The 17,153-nt window shown below is 49.8% G+C and overlaps 1 protein-coding gene across 1 annotated transcript; it reads right to left on the bottom strand.

Annotated features, from left to right (window-relative positions):
* Nucleotides 1-1,207: 1,207 nt before the first annotated feature.
* ERGIC3 (ERGIC and golgi 3) lies at nt 1,208-13,177 on the bottom strand. Its single transcript, XM_008149683.3, has 13 exons — nt 13,011-13,177; nt 12,805-12,875; nt 12,598-12,685; nt 12,259-12,378; nt 10,056-10,149; nt 8,830-8,995; nt 8,639-8,696; nt 3,597-3,628; nt 2,689-2,785; nt 2,547-2,611; nt 1,753-1,889; nt 1,621-1,676; nt 1,208-1,432 (listed from the first exon to the last, which is right to left on the bottom strand). Exons 1-13 carry the CDS (start codon nt 13,096-13,098, stop codon nt 1,353-1,355), a joined length of 1,152 nt encoding a protein of 383 aa, XP_008147905.1. The 5' UTR covers nt 13,099-13,177; the 3' UTR covers nt 1,208-1,352.
* Between the last annotated feature and the right edge of the window lie 3,976 nt (nt 13,178-17,153).

The raw sequence follows: 17,153 nt of genomic DNA, 5'->3' as shown, positions 1-17,153 counted from the left end.
ACAAACTGGCTTCGGGTGCAGCTTGTCACAGGGCTCAAAGGATGTCACCAGGACTGGTTCTCTGCCTCTAGGCTCAGCTCTGCTATCCTCTGGGGGCAGCTCATTCACCAATAGGGTCTCCCCTTGGACTGCAGGATGGCTGCAACCACCTCACGTGTCCCCACGTTCACATCCGAAGGAAAGCTTTCCTAGTCCTTACAGCCGGGCTCGTACTGTCCCCATGACCAGGGGGACGGGATGTGCTGATGGAACCCTCCCCTGGAGCTCAGGGTGGGAGATCGATCCTCTTCCCAAACCTCTAGCTGAGAGGATGGAGGGGGCTTCCCAGAGGAAATTCAAGATGCTGTTAACAAATGGGGAGGGTTCCTGGGCGGTCAAAAAACAAGGCTCTCTACAGCCATCACCCGCAATGTATAGATGAGACCGGTGCCCATAGATAAATAACACGTCCAACATCTCAGATTGTAAGTGATCACATCAGAGCTGGCGCTCAGGTCTGTCTGCCTCCAGGGGTTTTGCTATCACCACCCTACTTTGCTTTCTGTCCTCTCTTCGCTTCTCCCCCTCTACTGTCTTATACTGAACCCCCCTGAGACATGACGGGATGAACTACCAGCTTCAGGTCTCTGGGAGTGGTGAGGTCTCAGGGCCTGGTTCTACATTGGGAAGCTCTAATGGGAAGCCCTCACTGAGGCCAGGGCTGGGGTCTGCTTCTACCTTCCTTCCCTGTTCTTCAGTTCTGCCTCCACCTAGGAGACTGCATAGGCTCTGGCTGGACACCTCGGCACCAGGAGCCAGCAAGGGCTGGCACAGAGCAGGGTCACAGATCCAGGTGACTGAACCCAGAGTGGGGGGCCCCTCGCTTCAGCTGTCACTGCCCCCAGGGCTCTATTACTGACACTGGACTCAGACACTCATGAACTTGGGAGCCGTGGTGGCTCCAGGAAACTCATCCTACAAAGGCCCGTCTCAGCCCGGAGGCTGAAACCAGAAGCCCAAAGAGCTCAGTGGAGGAGACCGAGGAGAGGGCTGTGTGGCCAGCATCAGTCTAGTTTGAACAAAGCCCTACACACCAGGAAATGTCCACGTGGGGCTCCCAGAGGGCATCTGGCCTGATGTCAGTCCCGATTGCCTTCAACAAGTGGCTGTGATGAGCGGTTGTCCCCAGGTTCTGACCAGACCCAAGAACCACACAGAGACCAGTGAGTACTATCACAACCAATAGATTTATCAACTGGGGCTGAGCAGGACTCTCCGGGAGGGGAATAGGAAGCGGGAGGGGGCTGGGAAAATGACCACAAAACCAGAGAACAGGAGAAAGAGGGGGCAGCAAGGGGGAAGAGGAAAGAAAACTATGTTGTCTTCCCTAGATCAATTTTCTTCTGGATGGCTCGTGCCGAGTGGTAGATGAGTGAATCGATGAGTCCAGCCACTGGGGAGAGAGACAAGGGCTGGCACTGGCCCAGTTGGGCCCTTGACCGCCAGAGCCTTACTCACCAGGTCAGCATCTCCCCTTGGCCTTGAGGTGCCCCTTCTCCCCCAACCAAAATCTGTGGGGCACCCAGACTTTACACTCCCCACCACACCCCAACCCCAAACAGACACCCTAGAGCTACTAACCTGTGAACATGCCCCCGATGATAGCACACACGCCGGTGAGGAAGTGCGTGAAGGACCTGGCAGAGGAGTGGGGGGATCAGCAGGCACCCCTACTGCCAGCAGGCCTAGTACCCTCCCTTTCCCCACCCTCACCTGTGCTTCTCTGTCAGCTTCACCATCATGGGCGAGAGCTCGTAGAGCACGAAGACTCCGGGAAGCCCCTGGTCGCCCAGCAGCCCATTGGCGACCTTCTCATGTCTGGTCACAGAGAACTGATTTGTCCTCAGCACCTGGGACGGGAGGGGAGCTGAACCAGGGCCAGGTCTACAACCTGACTCCCGACCCCCTCCACCCGACCCCTGTTCCTGCCCTGTGTCTTGTAGCACCTTGAGAGTTGTGGAGGAGAAAACAAGGTGCCATGTTGGTAACGAATATGGCAAGGCCTGGGGACCACCCAGCTTAACAATCCCAGCTTCTCCGCTGGTCACCAGCTCTTTAGAGTTTACCAATCCCAGCTACATTTGGTGGATCCTCACAACGGGGGTCTATGGAGGAGAAGCAACTCTTCATGCTGCACCATGAGCACCTGGCAAGGCTGGGCCTGGCTCTGCAAACTCAGTCCCATGCATTCTACCAGTGTGCCGAGGTGCTGTTCCACAGGCCACAGCAGCAGAAAGGGAAGGCGGGGGCCCAGGAAAGGTTAGCCCCCAGCCCAGGGCAGACCATGGGGCACAGTGAGGCAGACAGTGGGCACTGGAGGAACAGATGGATGCAGCCTGAGCAAGTGCTTTCAAATCTGACAGCCCGGGCCTTGGTGGGCACATCGCCTATACTCTCTGAGTCTTGGCTTGTCACCCACCATATGGGACTAAGAGCAGCACTTCACTTCCCAGGCTGAAGGGGCTCCAGTGAGCGGGCCTCTGCTATCTGAGCTCCTGCAGACTTACCTGCCCATCCAGCTTCATGTATACCGTGGGTACCACCTTCACAAAGTACTGGAACATCATGGAGGCTGCAGGGAGAAGAGAGCACTGGGCATGGGTGTCGGGCAGGGCTTTGGGAGCTGGGGGTTACCTTCCAGGCTGGTACCTTGAAGTGCAGTGACGTTGGTGCGGTCCAGGGGGTTCACAATGCCTGGGTAGTCCTCCCCAAATGACAGGTGCCGGATGTAGTGGGTCATGTTGATCTGTAAGCAACACCTGGGACTCAGAGCACTAGAGGCCCCAGCAGACCCCCCCCCCCCCCAATCAAAAGCTCTGCAGGACAGAAGCCAGGGACACCTGGGTCTGGGGAGTAGATGTGTGGAGATGGGGGTGGGAGGGAGGGGCCCTGTTAGGGTATCTGAGACAGGCACCCCAGTCCCCACTTAGGAACTCCACCTTCACAGAGTCTGTGGGCTGCTGGGGTTCCAGAGTTTGAGGTTCCGGTTGCATCCGTACACATTAGGCAAACAGACGGGCAAGGGCCTTTCGTGGCAGGTGCTAGCTTTCCCTGAGGTTTCAAGCCAAGGAAACCTAGACTGGAGGGTCTCCAGCTCCCACTCCTGTCCTGTTCTAGTCTATATCAAACTCGGCCACGAGAGGGATCTTAAAAAATATGCCAATCTGATTATGTCGTGACCCTAGTTAAGGCAGGCGAACAGCCCCCCACTGCCTGAGGACAAAGGCCAGACTCTTCAGCACGGCCCCTGAGTCCTGTGGACTGGTGTCCACCAACCTCTCCAGCCTCATCCATCCACATGGCTCTGGCCCTTGTGGTTCATGAGAAGTGCCATATCCCTTCTGACCTTGACCGGAATGCTCTTGTCCAACCCCAGCCTGCACAGATCTCAGCTCAAAAGTCACTCCCAGTTACTCAACCTTCAGTCTAGATCCCCTATCAGAATGTGGTATATATTTTTGAATCTGCTCCCCCAACCCAGGACGTCCCTACGAGAAATTAAGGCAGCAACCATCTCCCACCCCATCCTCCCTCTATTATTTCCACCCGGTACATACGTTATCAAGGCCGAAGCTCTGCAAGTCGTGGACTAGAAGAGAAGGGGGGAAAGTGTCACCTGGTGGAGCAGGACTGGCCACCTGGCTCCCTCGGAGTCCTTGCTCAGGCCTCCTCGCTCTTCCCTCTGGAGTATGACCCACCCAGCTCTTCTCTGACCCCTCATTCCCCCTTCCCTCCCAGCCTGGCCTTACTTGAGGGCAGCCGGAAAGGGCCTGCCTTGAGCCTGTGGGAGAGGCCATGCCCTCCTTGGGGGGTCTTAAGAACACAGATCCCAGCTCTTCCCTGATATATGTAGGGAACCCTTTACGGGCATCACTTTAGGACTTCACTCCCACCAAGGTCCTGCTTGCAACTCAGGAAACAGGCACCACCAACTTTGGTCTCTCATGATGGCCAATCACTGACTCCCAAAGTGAGGTGGGACCTGAGAATGCTGCCCACGCTCTTACCCTCAGAGCTCCCGAAGGAAATCCTATGGTACCCCGTATCATAAGTTCCAGAGTAAGTTCTTCCTTCCCTCTGACCCTGATTCCTCCTGCTGCAAGGAACCCCAACTCAAAAATATGTCCCAGTGCTTTTTATAGTCATCCAGCAGCCAGGCCAGACAAGGTCCCAATCCCAGGCCCATCCAAACCTCCCCCCATCCTGGGTGGGTAGGCTACCCCAGACGTGGGGGCTTGGCTTCCCCAGGGTCAGGGCCACTTACTCTCCACAGCATGGACTGCAGCATGGGGGCGAGAAGGGGAGAGAAGGGAGGAAGAGAAAGAAAATTCAGAGCTTTACAATGAGGACTATGGAGCAAGAAGATATGTAGTAGAAGGGAAGACTGGAATGTTTTTGCCTCAGCAGTAGGGTCTGGACTCAGCTAACAAGACTCCTCCTGGTCCAAAGGAGCCCTTCCCCGGGCAGGAAAGAGTACAAAGAGGGTTGGGGGCAGAAGTATGGTGGCCTAGGAAAAACAAAGGAGCCGAGCCACTTTTCTAGTTGTGTGATGTTGGTCAAATCACTTGCCCTCTCAGGGCCTCAGTAACCTCTGCAAAGGTCTGTCCTGAGGACCACGTACGATCTAAGATGGAAAAGTACTGGTAAACTTCACAATCTCTCCTCCTCGCCCACCCAAGTCAAAAAGGATGTCAGAACTAGGTCCTTGACCTTCAATTGAGCTAGATTTTTGGCCTTGGGCTACTGTAGCTTCCTGCTTTGAACCTCCTTCTGGGGTACAGAACACCCTTCGTCCTGGGCTCCCTGACTCTTGACAATAGCCCAGGCTGAGAAGCAGAGATGCTACTGCCGCCTTCAGCACCATCTCCTACTGCATGTGCTCAGGTCCTCTGCCAACAGCTTGCCGACTTCCCACAATCCCAATAAGTCCACCCTTCCTCAGCCCCTTCCATAGTAGAGGGGGCTCCAGACCCACCTACCTGTCTCTCCCCAACACTTGGCCTCACACCCACAAACTGCCTGAAAAACCAGCAGGGCTATCTCCATTGGGCCCATTACTCCTGCTCACCTTAGTCATGGGCAGCTCAGGACTGACAGGTCATCTCTCACCTACTAGACTCCTGTTACCTAATATGATCCTGACTCCCATTCCTCCTAGACCTTTTATGGGCCCTGTTACTCATCAGCAAAACCTATACATCTTCAACCTCCACACATTCCCCAAAGCTTCTTGTTCCAACTACAGCTGGGCACTTCCTTTAAAGTACTATTTCCCTTGCGCCCCTCGCCCCCAAGTGGTGACTATTTCCCACACCCATCCTTCTCCTTGGTCTAGAGAGAGGTCCTCCTTGCTCCTAAATGCCACTTTCGTTCAGATCACGGTCCCTCAATCTCCCCTAAAAATCCCCAGCTTTGCAGCTCATGGCAAACTATTCCACCAACTAGCCCTACTTGTTTTACTTACTTAGAGCACCACCCAGAACCCCCGGTCAGTCCTCCCAGGTCCTAGCCACTGGCCATCACAGAGACCTCTCCCACATGACTGTTACCGTTCTTGGTGATTCCATATCACCCAGCTGCCAATCTACCTTTACCTAAGTGGTCTGCCTTTCCCCCTGTGCCAAGTTTGAGCTTCCTATACTTCAGAGGCACTAGATTCTGGCTTCTTTTTCCTTCTTAAGGTCCTCACTGCAATAACTGTCCCTTTCATCTCTGGAGCATCACTTTGTCTCTCTTTAATCAGACAGCAGATAAACATATCACACTGCCCCAAACCAATCACTGTCACTAATAAAGAGATGTGAACAGGGAATCCGGAAGGCTGGTCAACCTTAATTGCTCTGAAAGGTCGGAGCTAATCACTCATTGTTTAGTTGAGACATTGGTAGCTAAAGCAGCCGCCACCTGTTACTCTTATGTAAATTCTTGCTGATTGGCTATTACTGGAATTTCCTGCCTAAAGGATATGGGTGTATTTCAAAACCTTAATAAAAGGGATAGCAAAGCCAGAGCGGGGGTAGTCCTCCCTCTAGAGGTGGGCTCCCGCCTGGCCCCCAATATTCCCAAATTAATACTTTTCTAGTCTTTCATTTGTGTGCAGCCTTCTCCAGAACCCGAACCCTGAACCACGAGGGACGTGAAAGGGGTTCCCACATCACACATCTTACAAAGCCCTCCCTTGACTCTTCACATTTCCCTCCAGCTGTAGCTCTCTCCCCCGTTAGGGCCAACTGCATGAAGGAGTTGCATACACTCACGGCTCCAACTCCTTGCCCATTTCTTCCTCTGGGTGCTCCCTATCACTCCGCCCAAGCTGCTCTGTCAGGGTCGATAACCACGCCATGTATATCCACGGGCAATTATTACTGACGTCCAGAAGCTCTGACCATGATACTGTTCTGGAAACACTTCCACCCCTTGGCTTTCAGGACACCACTCCCTGGGTTTGCATTCTCACCTCAGTGGTGTGTCTGACTCATCTCTGCGGCTTCCTCCTGAGGCCCTTGTCCTCTCATGTTGGAAGCCCAGCACTCAGTTCTTTGAGCTCCCTCTTCTCCATCTGTCCTCCCTGCCAGGGCAATGCCATCCAGTCCCATGGGTTTAAATACGCTGATGACTCTAACCTTTGTATCCCCAGATCTCTCTCCTGAACTCCAGACTTGAATAGCCAACTGCATACTAGACATCCTGGATGTCTAAATGCCGTTGGTCTGAACCTGTCAAAAGCTAACACCTGCTTTATGTTCCCCACCTCCAACCATCTAACCCTGTTCCTCTGAATCTTCCCCCTCTCACTAAATGCAACTTTATCCCTCTCGCTACTCAGGTATAAAACCTTAACTCCTCTCTCTTACCCTTCACATCCTTCAGCAACACCTCTCAGCTCTACCTTCAAGATATATGCAGTCACTTCTCACCATCTTATCACCACTCTGGCCCCGCCCCATCACCTTGTGCCTGGACTGGTCACTGCAAAAACCTCCAAACTGGCCTCTTTGGTTCTGTCCTTCCCCCTACAGTCTTCTCCGCAGAGCAGAGTGCTGCCCGCCTTTTCAAAGTCAGGTCAGGTCATATACCACTTCTTCAGAGCCCTGCAAGGGCTTCCCATCTCAGAGTGAAAGCCCACGGCCGTACAATGCCCCTCCAAGCCCTACATGACATGGCCTCCTCACCTCTCTCACCTTCTTTCTTCCCTTTTATTGATTTTTAGAGAGAGAAACATTGATGTGAACATCGACAGGCAACCTCCTGCATGCCCCCTATTGGGGATTGAGCCCACAACCTGGGCATGTGCCCTGACCGGGAATAAAACCGGCGACCCTTTAGTGCATGGACGATGCTCAACCAACTGAGCCACACCGGCCAGGTCTCTCACCTTTTTTAAAAAAAAAAAAAACACACCATTTTTTATTGATTTCAGAGAGGAAGGGAGAGAGAGAGGGAGATAGAAACATCAATGATGAGAGAGAATCATTGGTCGGCTGCTTCCTGCATGCCCCTTACTGGGGATCGAGCCTGCAACCCAGGCATGTGCCCTTGACCAGAATCGAACCGGGACCCTTCAGTCCATAGGCCGATGCTCTCACCAGCTAGGGCTCTCACCTTCTTTCTAACTGTGCAGTTCTGCTCACTCTGCTGCAGCCATCCTAACTTTCTTACTGGACCTTGAACTCACCAGCACATTCTTACCTTAGGGATTTGCATTTGCTATGCTCTCTGCTTGAGGCACTTTTCCCAAGACACCCATAGGGTCAGCTCAAATACTGCCCCGTCAGTCTTTCCCTGGTCACCCCATATAAAATAGAACACACATGTCGGCTCACCCAAGCCCCCCATCCCCATCACCGATCTTGCCTTTTTTGGTCCATATTACTTAATAGCATCTGATATACTATATATTTCACATACTTGTTTATTGTCTGTTTTTTACTAGAATGTTCTAAGGGCAGGGACTTTGTTTTGTTCACTGCTGTATCCTTAGCACTTAGACTAGCATATAGTACATAGTAGGTGATTAATAAATACCTAGTGCATGAATGAATGAATGAGCTTAAGTTTCATTTATTCATACCCGTGAACAACCTTGTGAGGTAAGTACTAGTATCGTCAGCCCCACTTTATAGAAGAATAAACTGAGTAGGGTTCACTACTTCCCAAATATGACATAGCTTGGGAGTGGCAAGACCTGTGTTCCAACCCAACTCTGTTTCCCTCAAGGCCTCACATGCAGGTCATCTGAGACTGGGTGCTACCTTTTAAACAAGTGCCTACCATAAGCCAGGCTCTATGCTACAGTTTTTAAGCTTCACACATACCCTAGGAGATAAGTGCTGTTATCACCATTTTGTAAAGTAGGAAATTGTTTAAAAAGTTAAGAAACTTTCTCAAAGTGTCATACAGCCAGTAAGGTCTGAAACTGAAATCTGAACCCAGGAGTCTGCTCCTCAGCTGTGCTCTTAACTGTTGTACCAAACTGCCACCCTGATATGAGGATCTTTTCTGGGCCAAAGACAAAAGAACATCGGGCAGGTGAAGGGGCACTCAAACCCGCCACGGTGTCCAGGGTCTAAGCCTCGCCGGCTGATGGAGGATCACTCACCATGCACATGGGACTGCTGGAAGCTCTTCCCGGGAGCAAAGTGGAAGTTTCCAGCCACCTGTAGGGGATATTCCCTCTCATTCTCCAGCTGTTTCCTCTCTTCCCTTTGTCCCCTGAGGGCCTAAGCAGGCCTGAGATTCACAGTGGAGTGGGGCCCAACTGGCCCTGCGTCGCCTCAGTCCCTCCTCTACCTTGTTGACTTCCAGGAAGCCGTACACCTGGCAGCCTTCATTCTTCTGCTCCTGCATCTTCTGGCTGAAGCCCTCTCGCCGGCACTGCTCGATAGTGTCTGGGTTCTTAAAGGCCCAGCCTCTACGGCGATACGCTTCCCGCACATCCTCGCAGGTGTTACAGCACCTGTAGGAGAGGAGGAACGGGTGAGAGTGTCAGAAAAGCACAAAAATAGTGCTGGCACCTTGGGAAATAAAGCCTGAGCAGTTCTGCCTGCTAATGGAGCCTCTGTTAGCCTCATCCCTGACCATCAAATGTTCTCAAAGCGTGTTTCCTCAGTGGCAGCAGAAATGTTAAAAATATATATTCCTGCCCAGCCAGAGTGGCTCAGTGGTTGAGTGTTGACCCATGAATTAGGAGGTCACGGTTTGATTCCCAGTCAGGGTACATGCCTGGGTTGTGGGTTTGATTCTCAGTGGGGGGTGAGGGGTTGCAGGAGGCAACCAATCAATGACTCTCTCTCCTCAATTATGTTTCTACTTCTTCCTTCCTCTCTCTGAAATCAATAAAAGTATATTAAACACACACACACATATTCCCATTCTGTTTGGGGTGATGAAAAGTTTTGGAACAGATAGTGGTGATGATTGCACAACAGATAGTGGTGATGATTGCTATGAATGTAGTTAATGCCACTAAATTGTACATTTGAAAATGGTTAGAATGGTAACATTTATGGCATATATGTTTTATTACAATAAAAATTAAAAAACAAAACAAAACATATTCCCAGGACCCACCTCTCAGAGGTCAGGAGCTGGGAAACATAATAGCAGTTGCTATATATCAAGGGCTTAATAATCTGAACTAGACCTTCTGTCTCAGTGCTTTACAAAGAGTATACCCGGTACACATATTTAATCCAGAGGTAACTCTTATGAGAAAGGTGTTATGATCATCCCCATTCACAAGAGAGGTTATGTGGCTAGGCCCAAGGACACATGGGTGGAACCAGGCAGTTGGACTCTGGAGAGCACCTCTGAACCAGAGCAAGGACCATTTCAGCCTCTTCCCCAGGTCTGCAGGCAGGGCCTGGCACTCACACCAGGATCTGTTACTGAGGCACACACCCCAGCCCCTCTAAATTCTTGGTCCAACTTTCCAAGAGCCAGACGAGGATGAGGAAGGCTGACAAACAGCCCTGCTCCCCACCCCCCCCTTCCCTTCCCACCAGGGTCTGGCTCACTTAATGTCTTCGGTCTCAGCACCATAGCAGCTCTCACAGCGGTGAGGGTCCAGGGAGTCAGGGTCAAACACCTTCATCTCAACCTTCCCAAGTTCTAAGGAGAGAGCAGAGGCAGGCATTAGTTGGGGGCAGATACAGTGAAATCTACTCCCAAGCCCTGCACAGGCCCTTTGGCCTGTGACTTGGGAATAATAAAAGTTATAATCATAGCTAATATTTACATAGCGTATACTAGGTGTCAGGCACTAAGCACTTCTACACATGTATTATTTCTTCTAAAAATAGCAATAGTAATAAAACAATAATGGTAAATACTAAATGTCAGCTCCAGGTCATCGTACTTTATATGTATCACCTCACTTCATCTTCACAATAACTCTATGAAGGTGAGGTTATTATCCCCATCATACTGGAGAAGTTGCTGAGGCTCAGAGATGAGAACTGACCGCAGATTTCAGCTCCAATTCCAAAGTGTATGTCCTTAACCACTTCACCATGGTGCTTCTCAGACCTCTGTCTCTGCACTGGCTCCGACTCTTTACCCCATCATAATTGGCAATTTCAATATTCAATAACCTGACCACCTGTCCTCCAATACTCTTCTTATTTTGTCATCTCACCTCAGCTATCCATTTCCATGCTTACACCTAGACCTTATCATTAGCAATTACACAAACTTTCAAAAATGCAATGTCAAGTATTCAACTGCTTATCCTTATTTTCCCAGTTTACTACCCCTGGCACAGGGGGAAGCCAGTTGCCAAGCTGTGAGGATACTCAGCAGCCCTACTGAGAGGCACATGTGGTGAAGGCACTGAGGCATCTAGTCAACAGCCATTTGTATGGGCCCTTTTAGATGCAGAGCCTCTGCCCCAGTCAAGCCTTCAAATGACTGTAGCCCCAGCTAACAGCTTCACTGTAATCTCATAAACCCTAAGCCAGAATCTCCCAATCACTCTTGAATTCCTGGCCCACAGAACTGAAAACAAATGTTTGTTCTACTAAGCCACTAACTTTTGGGGTAATTTGTTACACAGTAGTGGATATATAATATTACACACACACCCCTTTCCCACACACATACAAAAAAAAATCCTTTTTCTCCTCTCTGGTTATTCTTTTTTTAAAATATATTTTTATTGATTTCAGAGAGGGAAGGAGAGGGAAAGAGATAGAAACATCAATGATGAGAATCATTGATCGACTGCCTGCTGCACTCCTCGCACTGGGGATTGAGCCCGCACCCTGAGCATGAGCCCTGACTGGGAATTGAACCATGACCTCCTGGTTTATAGGTTGACATTCAATCACTGAGCATACTGGCTGGGTACTCTCTGGTCATTCTTATCTCAAATCACTCATTTGCTCAGGCAAAAGCCTTGGAATTAAAGCCCTCAGTGCTCTCTTATACCCACATCCAATCCTACAGCAAATCCTGTTGGATTTTACTGGTGTTCAACATGTATCTATTGAATACATGAATGATAAAGCTCACCAACAGAGCACTCCCTAAGGTATGAAAAATCATAGCTTTGAGTAGGGTTTTTTATGGTGGAAAACTGAGTTAATGGAGGCATTGGGAGGCTGCCTAGAGAGAGAAAAAGAAACTAAAAGTGAACCACCACTCTGTACTAGGCATTGTACACACATTACTTCATTTGATCCCATAATTCCATGTGGTGGGTACAATTGTTTATCACCTCTTTATAGCTAAGGTCACAGACCAAAAGAGAAAAGAACTCTATCTGAACTCAGGTAATCTAACTCAAGAATGTAAACTCTTAAGCTTAAGCCACTCTACATTCCAAAAGGGAAGAGCATTAAGGGCTCTTAGCCAACAGGATGAGAAAGCAAACAGTCAGAGAATCTTGGGTCCATCTAGAGAAAGTTTGCCAAGGCCAGAGCAATAGGACCCATCCTCAAACTTCTGTTACTCAAACCATGATATGCAAGAATTGGGGACCTCTGAGAATGGCAGCCAGGTAGTGTACTCTACTCCACATATAGAGGCTCCAAGCCTGGATTTCGGCCCACTCTGATCCCACTCTGATTAATAGCTGGGGAACCCTAGGCAAGCCATTTGACTTCTCTGGGTCACAGCTGCTTCACTGGTCACTGGGCCAGCCACAGCCCACTTGTCAGAACGCAGGGCTTAGGCATGTTGAGCTCTGGGATGGGAGATTGGGCCCCCTCCCCCAGTTACCATGACGCTCAGCCTCTGAGCTCACGGGGATGCCATCCTTGTCTAGCCGTTGCTTGAACAGGTTGTGTTCCACATCCAGCTGCTGTTCGCCAGCTACATCCATGGCATCAATGCTCAGATCTAGAAACAGTAAGTCAAGGTAAGGTACTAGGATCCCAGGGGCCAGGGAATCTGGGTTTTGGAGGGTAGGGGGATGCTGGACCTGTCTTGAGGCAGCAGTGGGTTAAGGGAAGGAGGGTGTCCTGGGGTCCAGTTCGAAGTCTAAAGCTGGAGGTGTCAATCTGGAGGCCCACCTGAGAACCCTGGGACTTGCAATCCCCACCAGGGGAAGGTACTTACAGGCACAAGGCATGTGCGGAAAAAACACATCGATGTTGATCTTCAGTTTATCTCCCCGTGACTTGTCCACGTAGAGTTCAGGATGCACCTGGGCGGCACTGCCTCAGTAAGATTTGGCCTCCTGCCTCTTCCCCACCCACCCCCATCCCTCAAGATCCGATTCCTAGAAAGTCCAGACCCGCGCCCGTCCTAGGCCCCGCCCCTTACCTCCGTGGTTAGGTAATACTGCAGCTCGGACAGGAACAGCAGCAGCATGAGAAGGCCACTGACAATGGTCACTGCAGGGCAGGGGGCGAGGGTCAGAACGGCCTCGGTTCAGCTCCCTCAGCCCCTGACAGGCCGACTGAGTGTAGGAGGCCCGGCCAAGCTCCAGGACACCCCTCTCCCCGCGACCCCGGCCCGCCACCGCCTACCCGTGGCGCCCCCACAGGTCTTGACCCGGAAGTCCTCCAGAGTCTTAGGGTAGGCATCGAACTGCTTCAGCTTCCCCAGCGCCTCCATGGGGACCAGCCGGAAAGGGGATGCCAGCCGGTCTGCCCCTGCAGCCTCCAGCTTCCGGCCCGAGCCCGAGCCACGCCCCCTCTCCGCACGCAGGCGCAGCAGCGCGCACGCTTGGCCCCACCCCTTCCCCGCGTTTTCACTCGCTCCTCCCCTCCTCCGGCCCGTGGGTGCTGCAGGCAGCTCTGTCTGGACGTCGCCCGCAGGCAAATACTCCCTCAGTCAGGGTGGTGCTCTGTGGACCAGGGTGCCCGGAGGCGGTCTCTGCGGGGTGGAAAGAGCAATAGCAGCATTCGCTTGCCTAGCTTCTGCAAGGAATTGCGACAAGAGTTTCACATCAGACTCTTGGAACGACTTGGAACCTCCTAGAACAGTGGTTTTCTAGGTGTCCCCATCCAGCAGCCTCATTATTATCTGGGAACTGGTTCGAAATGAAAAATGTCGGGTCCAACCACAGACCTTTTGAATCAGAACCTGTAGGGGTGGTTCTCAAGTTACAAGTTTGAGAATCTATAGGAAGTAGGTGTGCCATGCGCATTTCCTGGAGGAGAAACTGGCCTGGAGAAGCTAGGTAACTTGCCCTAATCCCAGCTCATTAATGGCAGGACCTGATTCCAACCCATTTCTTCTGGACCTCAAAAGACTCTGGGAGCCAGGGTCTTCGGGCTGATTTTACTGGAACAGCACCAATGCTTCTCCTGAGCACGTCTCCTGGTGGTGCACAGCTCAAACCATTTCAGTGAGGTGAGACCAGGGCTTTGATGAGAGGTGGCTCAGGGGACTGCGGGAGTCTGTAGGAGAAAGTGACTGCCATGCTAGGTTAGAAAGGCTTCCAGGGACAGGAGGAAGGACACCTGAGCTGGGTGCCTCGTGGCCGTCTGACTCGGGAGAAGCTGAGCAATGCCAGAGTCTCCCTTCTGCTCTCAGACTGCAGTTCGTTAGGGAAGGGGAGAAGGAAAGGACTAACTCATATTACTTGAAAACTGGCCATATGCTAACTGCTCTAGTTCCATTCTACCATTAGAACAACCCTGGGAGGTAGGTGCTATTTCAAACCGCATTTTATAGATGGGGAAGCAAAGAAGTGAATTGATTTTGCTGAAGGTTGCAGGGTTAGTTAATGGGGCAAAGCTAGGATTCAAGGCCTGTTCTTTCTGCCTCCAGAGCTTGGGTCTTTTCCACGCTTAAGCTGCCACTGTTGTGGAGCGAACGGGAGTAAATGACCACTGGAGTCCAGACCAAATTAAAATTTAGGGAACCTTTTTTAATAACCGGCCGGCTGACTGCTCTCTCCATGTAGCCCCGAGAGCAGCCCCGACCCTTTGTGTCCGACCATATTTATACCCATTCACTACCTCCTGTTTTTGCAGAGCTAACAATTTTAAAACAAAGTAGTTTTTCTTAGGTAATGTCAACATGTCATTTAAACAGTCCTGGCGCTTGGTGGAGTAAGTAACTGCATCCTGTTATCAGGAAAGTTGACAGTGATCTATCTTGTAAGGCTATTTTGTTAGTTGCAGCTGGGATTTATGGCCAAGTCGACTAGGAGAAAGCATGCTCAAAGATTCCCACTCTCTAACACCACCGCCAAATGAGAAAGGCACCTATTCTCAGGTGGATGCCCGGGGATAACCTTAGCAGAAAGTGTCCTCTCCTCTTTGACCTGTGCCCATTCTGTCCCATCCACATTTTACTTCAAAGTCGTCCATCCTCGGTGGGGCTCTAGACTCAATGATTCACTCTTTCACTCCTTCAATACGTATTTATGGTATCAAGCTCTTCCTATTTCCTAGGTCTCCCCTGGGTTTTGGGAATACCATGGTGAATATGTTTCAGGGAGGGTCTCAGGGCCCAATTAGGAGAGCTTCTTAGGGACTTCAATAATATAGGAGTTGGAGAAGGAACCCCAAGTGAGTGACATTAACATGAGACCTGAAGAAAGGGGAGGAACTAGGGAGGTGAAGTGCTGAGAGTGGGAGTGGGAGGGAGTAATATGTTCTAGGAAGAGCAACTACAAGTGCAAAGATCCTGAGGCAAGATGGAACTTGGAAAGTTCTAGGAATATAAAAAAGCCAGAATGGCTGGAAAATGTGTGAGATGAGTGAGGATTTTTAATATATTTTTATTGATTTTTTTTTTTTTTTGAGAGAGAGGAGGGAGAGGGAGAGGGAGAAACATCGATGTGAGAACGAAACATTAACTAGCTGCCTCCTGCATGACCCCTAATAGGGATTGTGCCTGCAATCACGGGCATGTGCCCTGACTGGAATCGAACTGGCAACTTTTCAATGCACAGGACGACTCCCAACCAAGTGAGCTACACTGGCCAGGGCAGGATTTTGAATTTTATTCTGAGTGCAATGGGACGCCATTTTAAGAATCCAAGTAGGAAATTAGTTTAAGATCATGCCAGTTACTGGGTGAAGAATGGGTAAGGAATGAATATGATGCCATGGTAATAACCTGGTTTTTATTTAACAGGAAAGGAGGAAAGGGGAGACCAAATAATATAGGCATGCCATTTATACAGCTTTGCCATAAAGCTGCATTTAACATTCTCCAAGTCTGTTCCCTGCTGATTGTTGGGAGAAGGGACTGAACAAAGGTAATTTAGACGCATGCCCAGTAAAGGTCTGAGTTACAAGGGAAGTGCTTGCCTGTCAATCACACCTGGAAACAGGTAATTGGCCAGGATAGGCATGGCTACTGCAAGCTCGAGAAACCTAAATATTTAAACTTCTAAACAAAGATGTAAGTGCTCTCTCTCTTCTCTCTGCAACAGATAGAATGGAAGCAGATATACCAGTTAGGAAGCTGTTGCAGGTTGTGGAAGAAAAACATTATAAGCCCATCTGTAAAAAAAATATTTTTATTGATTTCAGAGAGAAAGAGAGAGATAGAAACAGCAATGATAAGAGAGAAACATTGATTAGCTGCCTCCTGCGTGTCCCACACTTGAGATTGAGCCACAACCTGGGTATGTGCTCTGACTGGGAATCAAACCGTGACCCCCTGGTTCATAGGTCGATGCTCAACCACTGAGCCACACTGAACGGGCTCTTCCCTCTTATTTTAGAAAAGATGGAACCAAGACCAAGTAAAGATCAAGTTTTCCTGCCAATGTCACACAGCTCATTGTTGCTGACTGGGGCAACACCTACATCTTCTAACTCCCAGTCCAGTTTCCTTCTCACATGCAGGGCCCTGCCTAAAGAGAACTTGGTCTCCTGCAGGATGCCGGAAAGGGTCTATTGTTCCTGTCTCTTGGAGTCTTGAATGGTTACTGTTTATATCCTTTTTTTCCTTTTTCACTGTTTTCATCTTTGAAGGTAAATAGAAAGTTCCAGAACCCCGTTATCCACCTCCAACACTCTACTGTGATTCTTTCCAGTCTGAATTCCACAGGCATCACAAAGAGTTCCAAACATTTGCACTAATACTGATGCAGGGTCTTAGAGAGGAATCCACTGACCACACTGATGGATTAGGTGGGCATGCACAGCCAATAGGCTGGCTAACAGGGAGAGGAGTGAGAGAAAATATCCTGACAGAAGTTTGCTATTTCTTTCTATTTTGCTATTTTTTCTTTTTTATTGAATTTATTGGGCTGACATTGGCTAATAAAATTATATAGGTTCCAGGTGTACAATTCTACAATACATCACCTGTATATTGTATTGTGTGCTCACTTTGAATTGTACACTTGAAAATGGTTAAAATGATTAAGTTTTTGAGTGTTACAACAGTAAAAAGATTATATCAATTGACATAAATAAAACAGCAATTCAACTTATTATGTATCTTTTTCTAGGTGATTTTAAAAATATTTTTATTTGGAAATAACTATAGGCACATAAGAAATTGCAAAAATAGTAAGAAGAGGTCCCATGTACCCATCAAACAATTTATCTCTTTCTCTCTCTTTTTTTAAACCCTCACCTGAGGATATTTTTCATTGATATTAGAGAGAGGAAGGGGGGGAGAGACACACACACACACAGAGAGACAGAGAGAGAGAGAGAGAGAGAGAGAGAGAGAGAAGAGAGAGAGAGAGAGAG

This window comes from Eptesicus fuscus, chromosome 12 (genome assembly GCF_027574615.1).
Source record: "Eptesicus fuscus isolate TK198812 chromosome 12, DD_ASM_mEF_20220401, whole genome shotgun sequence".
NCBI lineage: Eukaryota > Metazoa > Chordata > Mammalia > Chiroptera > Vespertilionidae > Eptesicus > Eptesicus fuscus.
Note: the sequence above shows the minus strand (reverse complement) of the source record. Positions and strands in the feature narration are given on the sequence as shown.

Excerpts from the sequence above, each read along its gene's own strand:
- ERGIC3 (XM_008149683.3), bottom strand. The coding sequence starts at position 13,098 with ATGGAGGCGCTGGGGAAGCTGAAGCAGTTCGATGCCTACCCTAAGACT. Across the intron at positions 10,150-12,258 it reads CTCAGAGGCTGAGCGTCATG|AACTTGGGAAGGTTGAGATG; the intron begins GTAACTGGGGGA and ends CTCTCTCCTTAG. Across the intron at positions 8,996-10,055 it reads GCTGAGACCGAAGACATTAA|GTGCTGTAACACCTGCGAGG; the intron begins GTGAGCCAGACC and ends CCTCTCCTACAG.